Here is a 12,715-nt window from a genome sequence, read left to right on the forward strand (position 1 = left end):
GAGAGAGAGAGTGAGAGAGGGTTGATGTTCATGGCCTCCTCCAGGGGAGATTTCTTTCTCGGATAATCATGCAGTGTAGAGACTGGGTCTTAAATAATCATCTTCGAGGCACTTAAGTCTTTACAACCACTCCTTTTCGAGAATCATCATTTTTTTTGGCACCAATGGAGGAGAGGGTACTTAAGTCTTTGCAATTGCATCAAACCCCAATGCTAATTAATGCTGACAAACATGCGGATAAGAGACGAACATGCTTAAATACGTGGTGCTTTTTGGGACCCCCCGAACATGAGATGTGGCTACCGGCCCTGTTCAGGGGGGGGGGGGGGGGGTAAGGGACATATAACCTGCCTATCTCTCTCTCTCTGTACATAGAAGAGTGGAAAGGCAATCTTTTATTTTTTATTAATTTCACTGTTTTATTCCTCTTATTCAAAGAAAAAAATGGCGAGGCAAAGGAACAACAGTTCATGCTAGTTAGTTCATGAAATACTTAATGAGTAATTAAATGAAAATGACTCCACCAACAGTCATTATATATATACGTAGATCGGATGAGATCATCTGTATATTTAATATACTTGAGAGTTAGTCTCCCATGGGATTTTCAAGAATTAGTAAAGGAATTAACAATAGAGCTACGGATTCAAGTCTGAATTAGTAAAGCAATATCATCTGTATAGGAAGAGAGATTGCGAGTCAGAATAAAACTCTCCAATTAACAATTTTAAAATTCTTGAAGTAGACCACTAAATGAACGTTATATATATCGAACTACGGATGCATGCCTTCTTTTCATGTCACCACATGTAAGTCAAAGAGAAGAAGAAAATTTATTAATAGAGCCTGGATAAATTTGTTAACATTGTCAAAGTTGTAAACGATATAATAAGTTGTTTGATGTTGTTATCCTCAAATTAAATATACTTTCTTTTAAGATATGTTTGTCTAGTCCAAGCAATTGGAACGAGAGATATGGGTCTTGCTCGGAATCTTGATTATATATGGAATAGATAATGACTGTCTGGGTCCATCCTTCTTGGACGGGACACTATCTACGACTACGATGCCAGTTTTGAAGAAGCGTGCCGAAAACATGGTGGTCCTGTTATTGGGAACTTGGTGTCTTTTTCTTTTTTACTCTCTCTCTCTCTCTCTCTCTTATTGGTGGTCCTGTTATGGGGAACTTCAAGAGCTGCAAGTTGGTCTTGGTCCTGTTATGGGGAACTTCTTGAAGTCTTATTTTTTTACTCTCTCTCTCTCTCTTATTGGAGTGCAGGCCAAGCTTCAGGAGCTGGAAGTTGGTGCCTGAATAAAGAAAAACGTTGTTGGTGTGTGGACATTGTAGTCTGGGACATTGACCCAGCCGTACATGCTTGAATTCAAAATCCTGTTGATGACCCACTAGGAAGTTTCATCAACTACGTACACACCCAAACGCTTTGTTTTCCGTCCTCAAGGCAGCACCTTCCATGTTCCTATAACTACTACAACCCTTCTTTATTCCTCATCGTTTCCCATGCAAAGCCTGCTCCAGTCTTACAACACTGCAAATTGCAAAACTTATCCCTTTGCCTTTTTATACTCAATTACCTAGGCTTTAAACCCAGACACTCTCTCTCTTATAGCCCAGGGAGCCATGGCAGCAACATCACCCGTGGCTCAAATCCACACACCATTTTATGGTAGAATGATCACCATTCTAAGCATAGATGGAGGTGGAGTCCGAGGGATCATTCCAGGAACCATCCTAAGCTTCCTTGAATCACAACTTCAAGTAATATAGATATAGATATAGGCTTTTCCCTTCCCCACGACTTGATGTTAGGGCTGCAAATGGATCGGACGTGGTTGCGCAGATATCTAATCTGAGTCCGACATGTTATTTCTGGATATGGATGTTTTAAGTAAAATCCAAATGGTCATTCTAATCCGATTCAGATATACTCAATAGGATTACTTTTTTTATTCTGGTCAGATTCGGATCAGCATTTTAAGTTGGGTCGAGAGTTGATCCGAATAAAAATCCGACCTCATTGGATTTTTTTACATCTAAATAGTTTTTTTTGTTCTATTTTCTTCCGGATCCAGTATTATCTCATGTATTTTAGATTCAGATTCAACCTTATCTCCTCGGATCTAATTCATATTCAGATATGTTACTGGATCAACTATTTAAATTTTGTATTCGTATTCGGGTCTGACAAGATCCAGCCCGAATCTGACCCGTTTGCAGCCCTACTTGGTGTACTAGACATGTATCTCTTTTTTTCTTCCTCAAGTATTCATCACTATGGACTTTCCAAAATTATTATGAGCTTATTCATTTCTGAAACAGAAGATCAAAATTTCATTCAAGATGATTGCACTAGATATGTGTCTTGATTGATAAGATCGTTTTATTTTTCTTTTAAAAAAGCATGCATTTGTTAATTGATCATTATTTTCTTATTGAATAGGAATTGGACGGGAAGAAGGCGAGGATTGCTGATTATTTTGACGTCATTGCCGGAACCAGCACAGGTGGTCTGGTGACTGCCATGCTAACTACACCTGGTGCAGACAACCGACCACTCTATGCAGCTAAGGATATCGTCTCATTCTATCTCAAAAACTGCTCCAAGATCTTCCCTCAATCTAGGTATAACTAACACATCAAATGTTAATTACTTCACATACTAAATTTGGTCATGCGTTCTATCATATGTCATATGACGGGATCTGCCCTATGTTAATTCTAGCCATCCAACCAACGGCTAAGATTAATTTACATTCTCACCAGATTTGGACTAGTCTTAGCCATCGAGGATACTTCAGTTGGACGGCTAGGATCAGCATAAGAATCTAGGACATCATCTGTCATAAGATGCATGCGATCCTTTTTCACGGGGGCAGGTTGTATTAGGGGTGGCAATCGGGTCGGGTCGGGTCGAAATACCTCAACACGAGCATGACCCGTTTATTAAATGGGTTGGATGTGGCAAACACGAACACGACCCATTTATTAAACGGGTAACCCGACACGACATGGTTAATCCGTTTAATAAACGGGTCGGGTCGGGTCGACACGACACGATTACACGACACGACGACTCGTTTATTAAACGGGTCGACCCGATAACATAGACATCTCTGTTTACGATTTGGTTTGGTTCGGACTATTGGTCAAATAGGAGTTAGGGTTAGATAAGTTTATATATATATATATAAACTGGTTGCGGGTTGACGGGTTCTGCCTAACCCGTTTATTAAACGGGTCAAATGGGTTGGCATACCCCTAACACGAACATGACCCGTTTAATAAATGGGTTAGGCGGGTTGACCCGTTTACGACACGAACCCGTTTAAGACAAACCCTAACCCGGCTAAGAAGCGGGTTGGCAGGTCGGGTCAGATTTTGCCACCCCTAGGTTGTATGTCCCCCCCCCCCCTTGTTCCGAGGGGAACATACAACCTGCTCTCCTTTTTAACAGCATTCACAAGATTCATGCCAGTTGGTAACAGGTTGTATAATTTTATTTGTTTGGTGAATGCGGAAATGTAGGCGCCCGTTGGGTACGGTCAAGAAGCTGATACGTGGATTATCTGGACCGAAATATGATGGTAAATATCTTCACAAGCTGGTCAGAAGCAACCTTGGTGATACAAGATTGCACCAAACTCTAACGAATGTGGTCATCCCAGCATTCGACATCAAACGCCTTCAACCCACCATCTTCTCTTCTTATCAGGTTACCTTCATTTATCACCAGTGGTCAAGAAATTTTTTTTTTCCAACAAAATGAATTTTGGGAAATCAACATGGACATGTAAGGATCGATGCAAATGGGATGTATATAGCTGTTTCGAATCCGAACCATCATACATATAATTGTACTAGGATATAGCTAGGATTCAATTGAAAAGAATATACTACAGTCTAAGATCATATGTGGAAACTCACATTGGAGGATTGAATGGGTGTTTCTGTTGTTGTTTTCCTCAGCTGAAAATGGTCCCCGCCAAAGATGCATTACTATCTGACATATGCATCGGTACATCTGCTGCTCCCACGTACCTTCCTGCCCACCATTTTGTAACCAAGGATGAACAGGGGAAGACGATTAGAAACTTCAACCTTGTTGACGGAGGCGTTGCTGCTAATAATCCTGTAATTCTTGCACTACACACCCATTTCTATGCAATTATTTTTTTATGGCAGTTAAAATAAGGCTGGTAAACAAGCCGAATTCTAGCCGAGCTTGAGCTGTTCGGGCTTAGCTCGTTAAGGGCAAACCCCAGCTTGAGCTTGGCTCGCTGATCTTGGCGAGCCGATCACTAGGTGGCTCGTTATCTTTAAAAAATTATTTTTAAGTGTTTTTAAGCTTGATAGTATATAAGATATATAAAATGCATATAATAAATGTATAAACATATATAATATATAATTTATATATATAATATAAGTAATTAATATGTAAAACAAGCCTATATGAGCCTAGCCAAGCTTGCCTGGTTCATGCTCGGCTCGTTTACCTAAATGAGCTGGCTCTTAGCTCTGCCCGCTATTTCCGAGCCTAGCCGCGCTTCTCACGAACTGAGCTGGACCGAACAGCGAGCTGCTCGTCTGGTTCCCCAGCCGGAGCAGTTACATTGTTTGTTTTTTTAGAGAAAAAAAGGAAAACACAATTTTCAAAAAGTAACTATACATTTTAAAAAGAAGGCAAAACACGGTTTTCAAAAAGTAACAATATTGTTCTAATATGAAAAATATTAGCAAAGTTTTTACCTTATATAGTAATTATATATTTAAAAAAAATCATGCTCGCATTAACAGAAAGGCTTAAATCTAGTTTAACTCTCTCTCTCTCTCTCACGCACACGTAACACACAATTAAATGTGCATCTCATATATCTTAAATGTCCAGTATATATATGTTATTTAGTTATTATTATACTTTTTTGATAGATAATTATTATTATTATTATTTTTTTAGACTTTGGTAGCGGTTAGTGAAGTGACTCGAGAAATCTTCCAACGAAATCCAAATTTCTTTCCTGTCAAACCTGTAGACCATGGAAGGTTTTTGGTTATCTCTCTTGGAACAGGAACATCCATCCCTCAAGAAAAATACAGTGCTAGATCAGCTGCTAAATGGGGCGTTATGGGCTGGCTGTTAAATGATGGGAGCTGTCCTTTGATCAACACTTTCACTCATTCAAGCGGGGACATGGTTGATTTCCACGTCTCTGTGCTCTTGGAAGCACTAAATTCTGAGCAAAACTATTTGCGAATCGAGGTATGATAGATATTTTGTTTTTTCTTTTTTTTTTTCTTTTTATGATAGGCTAAGGATGGTGTGTTTGTATGATGGATGGGGTGAAGTAAGCAGTGTTGTCAGTATCGTATTGGCCAGAAATTGATACGGTGCAGGGCTGATTCGCTTATTTTTTTTAAATTTTCAAAAAATGTTAAATTTTGTTATTAATATTTTTAATATAATTTTAATTTTTTTGTGATATGTATCATTTTCTGGTTAAAAAATTGACTGATTCAGTTTCGATTTAGCTCCGAACCAGAATTGGCGATTCACCTGAATCATTTTCAAAACGATTAAGGGTCCGATACGATATTGACAACATTGGAATTAATGAATGATAGATACATGCAATTTCACGCTTCTTTTGCATCCAAACGTAGTCTAGACCGACAACATTCATCGATGGGATGCTCATGAATGAAGCATGAATTTGATTTTTGTTCCTTTGAAAGTAAAGACCTTGTAGTTTTCCCATTAGTCTAAATTGAGGAAATATTTCAATCAAAAAATAAAATTGGAAATTTCAGTTATTGGTTCTTGACATTGTAAATTAAAACCTTATGAAAATGGAGCCAACAAATTAATCTAGTTATTAGTGTTTTATAAAAAAATGTCCCGATCGATTTTGTTGCAAGATTAAACTGATACAATCCTTAAAAAATGAATATATTTTCAAAATATTGTCTATTCTGAAAATATCATGTTTTAATCATGATATTATCAATTATTATGTTATCAAAGTGTTTATATTTTCATTATTTTCTTATATATTTTAAAATTTAAATATAATGGTATTTTGAGCAGATTATTCCAAGAAGAACAAACTTTTTAATTTCCTTTATAGAGAAAATCCCGAGAATGAGATTTGTGAACATGATTCTATGTGTGTGTGTATTCATAGAGCTTCTTGAAGCAAGAGTATATGGAATTCATTCTTTAATCTTGGGTATATATATATATAGGATGACACTTTAAGCGGCGACACATCTTCAGTTGACATATCAACCAAGAAAAACCTAGATAACCTGGTGATGGTTGGTGAGGCTCTCTTGGAGAAACCCGTTTCCCGTGTGAACTTGGAGACAGGTGAATATGAACCCGTACAAAACGAGGGCACCAACAAAGACAGACTTATCAGGTAGGATGATTCTGTAATTGTTCTGCAGCTACTGTGGATGTTTTCACTGTTAATCTCACAGCATCTTATTCTTTTAATTGTTGAAATTTGAAGGTTTGCAAAATTATTGTCCGAAGAAAGGAAGCTTCGGCAACTGAGATCTGACGGGGCGCATCATTGAAGAGCTATTTATCTTGGAAGGATTACTATTATCATTCTTTGTGTATGCCATTGTGCAATCCCAATTGTGATCATTCGCCATATTTCATTCCATTTCTTTGAAAGATTTACTATAATATTTTCATTTCTTATGTATAAAATGACCATACCTTCTTATTCCATCAGTGTTTCTTTTATTTTTGTAACCCATTAATGTAAATTTCTATTTGTCAAGGTACCTCAACCTCGTGCTCTACAACTGGAAATTTTTCTCTATATCTGTCCATTTTCATTTCTGTTGTTTGCATGCCCATGATGAGTTTACGATGGTTGTAATGTTATTACCGCTGTTGGGTTTGTATCATGTATACTTGATCCGACCCAAAACCCGATTTTTCGGTTATGGGCATAAAAAGTGTCAACCTGAACCTGACCTAAGCAATATACCAGCCAGGTTTGGGTTATGATCTCCAACCTGATCCAGCTTTTTAATTTGTCAGGTATCAGACCGGACCCGAGCTAGTGTTTTATGTGTACTTTTGGTAAAAGTAAACTTTTGAAATTATACGGGCCTTGGTTTGGGATTTTATTTTCATGACTCAGCAAAACCTGAACTCGACAATTTGTTATTTAGGTAAGTCTGGGTTCACCCGGATAGGTCAGGTACCCGACCGTTGATAGGGAGCTTTGAATGGCTCGTTCAGTTAACCAACATATCAAAGCCATGTTATTAATTTTAGGGTTCCAAACAAAAACCAACTTAAATTCTTGAACATATTGAAATATGAAAAGAGAGCAACTTAGGAGAAACAACTCGTCATGGTTAACATTCAATCGGAGCTAAAACTGGGACAAACGGGATTTTTATTTCTGTAAAGAAACAAATGCTTGATAGGGCTTTCCAAAACAGGCAAATATTTCTCGCTTTGAATTGTAAGTGGTTAAGAGATAAACTACTGAGGCGAGAGCATCAACCAATGCAAAGGGAAGAGGATGGCCTCTCCTCCTCATCGTTCCCCTTACCTCCATCGTCATCTCCGTCACACCCTCTCCTTTGTTACCGCTGCTGCCGGCCATCCTTCCCGACAGTCTTATCCACCATTTCCCTCCTCTAGATATTCTTTCGAGTGTTGCCACCTGCGTCGTTCGGCCAGCCTATCGATACCCTCCACTTTTGCTTTACAACGACATCCCTGATGACCTCTGCCCCTACGTTTGCGTGGAGGGTATCTCTCCAATAAACTATGCTTCTATGAATGAGATTGAGTTATGGAAGCTGCTCCGTAATCTCCCAACGACTGGTCCTTGCTTCACCTTGCTAACCAGACGAAGAGCTTGCCAAAAACACCCCTGAATCCTTCTAAAAAAGTTTTCCTTGAACTCTCGTCCATTTTTTAGAAGTGCATTTCTTTGGGATCCCTGACTATCCCGATTATTGCCTCTTTCATGTTGGGGCCTTCAGAGAGAGGTTCTTTTTGTCTCCGGGGTTTTGGGCTCACCGTCTGCCGTTTTTTAATTACCCTCTCTTCCAACACCCCGAACAGGTAGACGACGGTTACTTCCAGGACGACGACGAAGCTGCTCTCCAAGCACAAATCAGCTTAAGGTTCAGATTTTCATCCTGGTGATTGGTGGTGCCAAGCCTGTTATTCATTTTGTAAAGACAGATCTTGTAAAATCCGCAAATTTTTCAAAATGAATAAAAAAGGATTTCTTGTTAATTATTTAGTTAAATACTGTTTTTTGATAAATTATCGATCGATTAATTAGCAAATTTATTATCTGTAATATATCAATATTTATCCAAGTTATTAGATGTTTAATTGGACAATTTATAAAGTATTTTATTCTTCGGATCAACTCATATGGATTTGGGTAGGGTTTACACCCATATCAAGGTTTAAACAGGACATAGAAGGGATTTAAATCCATTTGAGACCCAAATGAATCCTCCTCTAATGTAGAAAGTGTTTTGGATCTATTTAAAGATCCGAATTCACTAAGCTAAGTGAGTTTTGGATCTATTTGGAGACCCAAATAGATCCCACTATGTAAAAAGTATTTTGTATTTGAAGATTGAAATGGATCCCACTAAGCTAAGTAAGTTTTGGATTCATTTGGAGACCCAAATAGATCCTACTAAGTAAAAAGTATTTTGAATCCATTTGAAGACCTAAATAATTCTCACTAAGAAAATAAGATATTGGGTCCACATGGATATCCAATTGGATCCCATCAAGCAAATAAGATTTTGAACCCATTTGGAAAACCTAAATGAATCCTACAAAAATAAATGTATATAATAAAATTTTTGGATCCACATAAGACCCAAATGAATTTAATATATATATATATATATATATATATATATATATATGTGTGTGTGTGTGTGTGTGTGTGTGTGTGTGTTAAAATATATATCTATATATAATATTAGAGATTGCATTTGGATTTAATGAGACCTAAGTGGGTCTCACCAAATCCAAACTCAAATGCATCACCTCTCACATCTTCTCAAACCCCATCCAATCCCCAAGATCACTCACCTACCCCACTCAAATCCCTTTTTCCTCTCCTTAATTCAAGTATTCTTTCCTTCACATCATCCTTTTCTCTCCTTTTTCCTCACCTGCTCACTCCCTCTCTCCCCTATAAATACCACCCTTAAGCTCTTCCACTCTCATTCCACTTATCTATCCCTCTCACTCCCTTTTGCTGCCTCTCCCTCTTCCTCTTGTGGTTCACGGTGGACCACCTCTATCGTGACCTCCTTCCTCCCTCAGCAACACCAAACCTTCCACCATCAACCGAACCTACTCCCACCAACCTCACCACCTCACTACCTCTCACTACCATCGACACCACCTCCCTCTTCCCACCACAACAACTCCTTCCATGGCACCACTACCATACCTGCCACCAACCATCACCAAACCCACTATCAGCAGCCTCCCTGCCGCCACTATCACCACCATCTAGTTGTCACCCCATGCTCTAACCAATTGGTCCTCGGCTTAGCCAAGCGCCAGAGGAACCACATCCTCCGCCTGTATTTTGTTGGACCATGGCTCAACCCAAGCTGAGCACCGACCAATCCGGTTTCCTCCACCTCCTCTTGTGTTTTTGGCAGGATCGCTCGTGCATCCGTCATCAAACCATCGACATGCACAATCCACGACATGCTTATCGAAGAGGATCCCCAAAGTTATTTTAAAATTTCTTCAATTCTCGTAAGATCACACATACTTCGAGGTATAGTTTTAGGTTTTTTGAAATACGTGGATCTCCATATATATATATATATATGGTTTCAAAAAATTTTTGTATTGCACGATTTTAGGAGCAAAAAAATGCATGTGCAAAAAGTTTCAAAATTATCCATATCTGAATATTTCAAATATGTTTTCAACAAAGACATGTATATGTTCAAGCTTTACGAGCATAAACGCGTATTTTGAATTTTATGAACAGGCACCTACGAGTATATTTCAGAATTTATGATACATGTTAGCATGATGTTTATGCTTATGAATGATGAAATGCATATTGGATGATTTATATATGTATTGCATAATGTCCAAAAGCATGCTATGAAATTGTTATGTCTCAAGCCCAGATGAGTGGCTCTCGATTTTGTGCATGGTTAACTAGATCAATATATGATAGTGCCCCAAATTGATGGCCGAGAACCTTATGATAAGGTTAATTGAAAGCATACATGCTTATGCCTAGTAGACGTGATTGAAGATGTAAAAGATTAGTTATTGTTTAAAGCATGTATGTTAAGAGAGTTAATTAAATGATAAAGAATGTGTATAATAATTCTTTGATAGCTTACAATGAGAGAGTAAGTGGTATATAAGACTTCGCAGGATATTGTTAAGCACAAAAGATTGCTTTCACAACCATGGAGATAGGGGGTAGCTACCACCGAGGCTGCGGGGTGATAGTAAATAACACTTCAGTTGAAAATAAATTCTGATATATCAGGTTGTAGGTGTTGGGGTTTCTCTCTTGACTCTATCGTCCCTCACCCTAAGACCAAAGAAGATGTACAAGGTCAGGGTAATAAAATACAAGTTGACTGAATGTACCCATGGGTCAAGCCTCTAATCTATATATTTGTATTGTACTCAAAGAGAGTTATTAAAAAGGAACAAAAAGTGTATTGTGTATATAATGAAGCATGACATGAATCATCTAAGAAAAAAAAGATAACTAAAAAAAATTATAGGCTATCCATGCCTACGATGATTGCTTTGCTTGTATCGGTAAGTCATGCATAAATTGAATGATCATGCATGTGTAAGATTGTTGCATATGATATTGAACTTTTATTTATCTGCACTAATAATTACCTGTTTACATAAGAAGACTATCATTTCATGGAGTAGCTGAGATGAAGCGGTTGCAGAAAGCTGCAGCGACGCCAAAGAGCTTGCCATTTTCCTTTCCTGGGAACTGATTTTTTGGATAAACTTTATTAGTTGTTTGGAAAATATTTCTATTATTTCAAATTTTATAAATTACTGTCTATAAAATGGAATCATTTTAATAAATGTTAACTGCCTTAAATTTAGTATTATTGTGATTGATCATTTTGTAACATGCCTGAGATTTTGACCAAAAGTTAAGAAAATTTTTTATGATACTTTAAAAAGAAAAGTTTTAAATTTTTTGCACTTTTTGGGTTTTGAAATCTTGGGAAGTTACATATCAAAATTCGGGTTCAGATCTAAGTGATGCTGAATTAGATCCATCTCAACTAGGTCCACACATTGGAATAGACTTGGAGTTCAAGAAGGAAAGGTCCAGTCAAGATTCTTACTTTGGTAACTATTCCAAACAACAACTCCTTCACTTCAAAGAAACTGCAAAGCAGACTCCCATGTCGAAGTTTTTTTATAAATAAAAGGACTCTGAATGCAAATGAGACTCCCTATATTTGGAAAATTTCCCACACATTATAACTCTTGAAAACTTATATAAACAAGCAAGGGTCTCCTCTGAGGAGCGTGAAGCCTAGAGAGAGAGAGAGAGAGAGAGGGGTTATATAGTAGACGTAAGTCACTGAACCACTATAAATCATGTGTCTTTGTGTGTGCCTGTGTGTGTTGTAAACATCAAGCTTTTACACATTTAACTTTAGGAAGCACTGGTTTGTTACCAATGTCACAGTCCTCTAGTGCTCAATAACCCTAACAAATTGGTGTGCAACCCTCTGCGGTGTGTTTGCCTTGTATATAGGGATGGCACCCACTCCAAATCAATGCACTTGCCCTCTTCTTCGTTTTACCGCATGATTGTGGCCCTGGGGAGACCTCTAAACCAAGTGTTGGACTCGTTGGAGTGTAAGCTATCACTAGATCTCCTAAGCTTCCTTGACAAGAAAGTGCAATATAGACTCTCTTCAATCCTGACCTTGCTCTAAAAGCTCAAAAGTTTGTCCATGAGTGTTAATTCCCCAAAGGAGGCATTGCATCTTATAGTCCTTAGACGTTTTGCTAGGAGGACCCAAAATTATGCTAGTGTTTTGTCAAAAAGCTTGTCATTTGGAACATTCAGGGATTAAAATGTCATTGAAGGAGGGTATTCCTTGCCAATTGGACCAGAGAATGCTCTTTTTTATTTTGTTGGGATTGTAGAGTCTAAACTCTAGGTTCACTTGCATATTGTAAATGAGATCTGGCATGCTTGTGGAGGATTTCAATTTAAACTTGATAAAGGTATGGTTGGTGGTATCTTGCTGTAGACACCCCAATCTAGTGGTTTTAGCCCGTTTCATAATTATTATAACCTTAAATTTATTTTTAGACTCTAAAATGATGAGCTTTTATCCAAAGATCAATTAAACTATAGGATCTTAGCTTTCTAACAAGCCAAAAGTCTTGTCAATACGATATCGGAGTTGAAAGTTATGACAAACACAAGGTGACTTGTTCAGTAAAAAAACATGTTTTATAGGTAGGGCTCATTTTGTGTGAATTTTAACCACCAAAATGATTTAATATGGTTTTGCACTTAAAAGATGAATTAACATAAATGATGTTAGTTTTTCAACGCATTAAAAACCACCTCAAAAGGACATCTAGATATTAAGTTATGACTAAAACAAGTTAACATATTAGGTTTATTTTGG

General features: G+C 37.7%; 1 protein-coding gene across 2 annotated transcripts; it reads left to right on the plus strand.

Moving 5' to 3' along the window:
• The first annotated feature begins 1,623 nt into the window (after window positions 1-1,623).
• Window positions 1,624-6,649, plus strand: LOC149841189 (patatin-like protein 2). Of its 2 annotated transcripts, XM_090004699.1 has the most exons (7): window positions 1,624-1,777; window positions 2,460-2,641; window positions 3,545-3,731; window positions 3,986-4,150; window positions 4,977-5,279; window positions 6,263-6,438; window positions 6,532-6,649. In XM_090004699.1, the coding sequence occupies exons 1-7, from the start codon at window positions 1,640-1,642 to the stop codon at window positions 6,596-6,598; spliced, it is 1,218 nt and encodes a 405-aa protein (XP_089860825.1). In that variant the 5' UTR covers window positions 1,624-1,639; the 3' UTR covers window positions 6,599-6,649. The 2 variants fall into 2 exon arrangements, with proteins under 2 accessions (XP_089860825.1, XP_089860826.1); XM_090004700.1 differs by lacking the exon at window positions 6,532-6,649 and having other exon boundaries at window positions 6,263-6,442.
• Window positions 6,650-12,715: the final 6,066 nt, after the last annotated feature.

The sequence above is a fragment of the Nuphar pumila genome, chromosome 4 (assembly GCF_984573655.1).
Source record: "Nuphar pumila chromosome 4, dmNupPumi1.hap1.1, whole genome shotgun sequence".
NCBI lineage: Eukaryota > Viridiplantae > Streptophyta > Magnoliopsida > Nymphaeales > Nymphaeaceae > Nuphar > Nuphar pumila.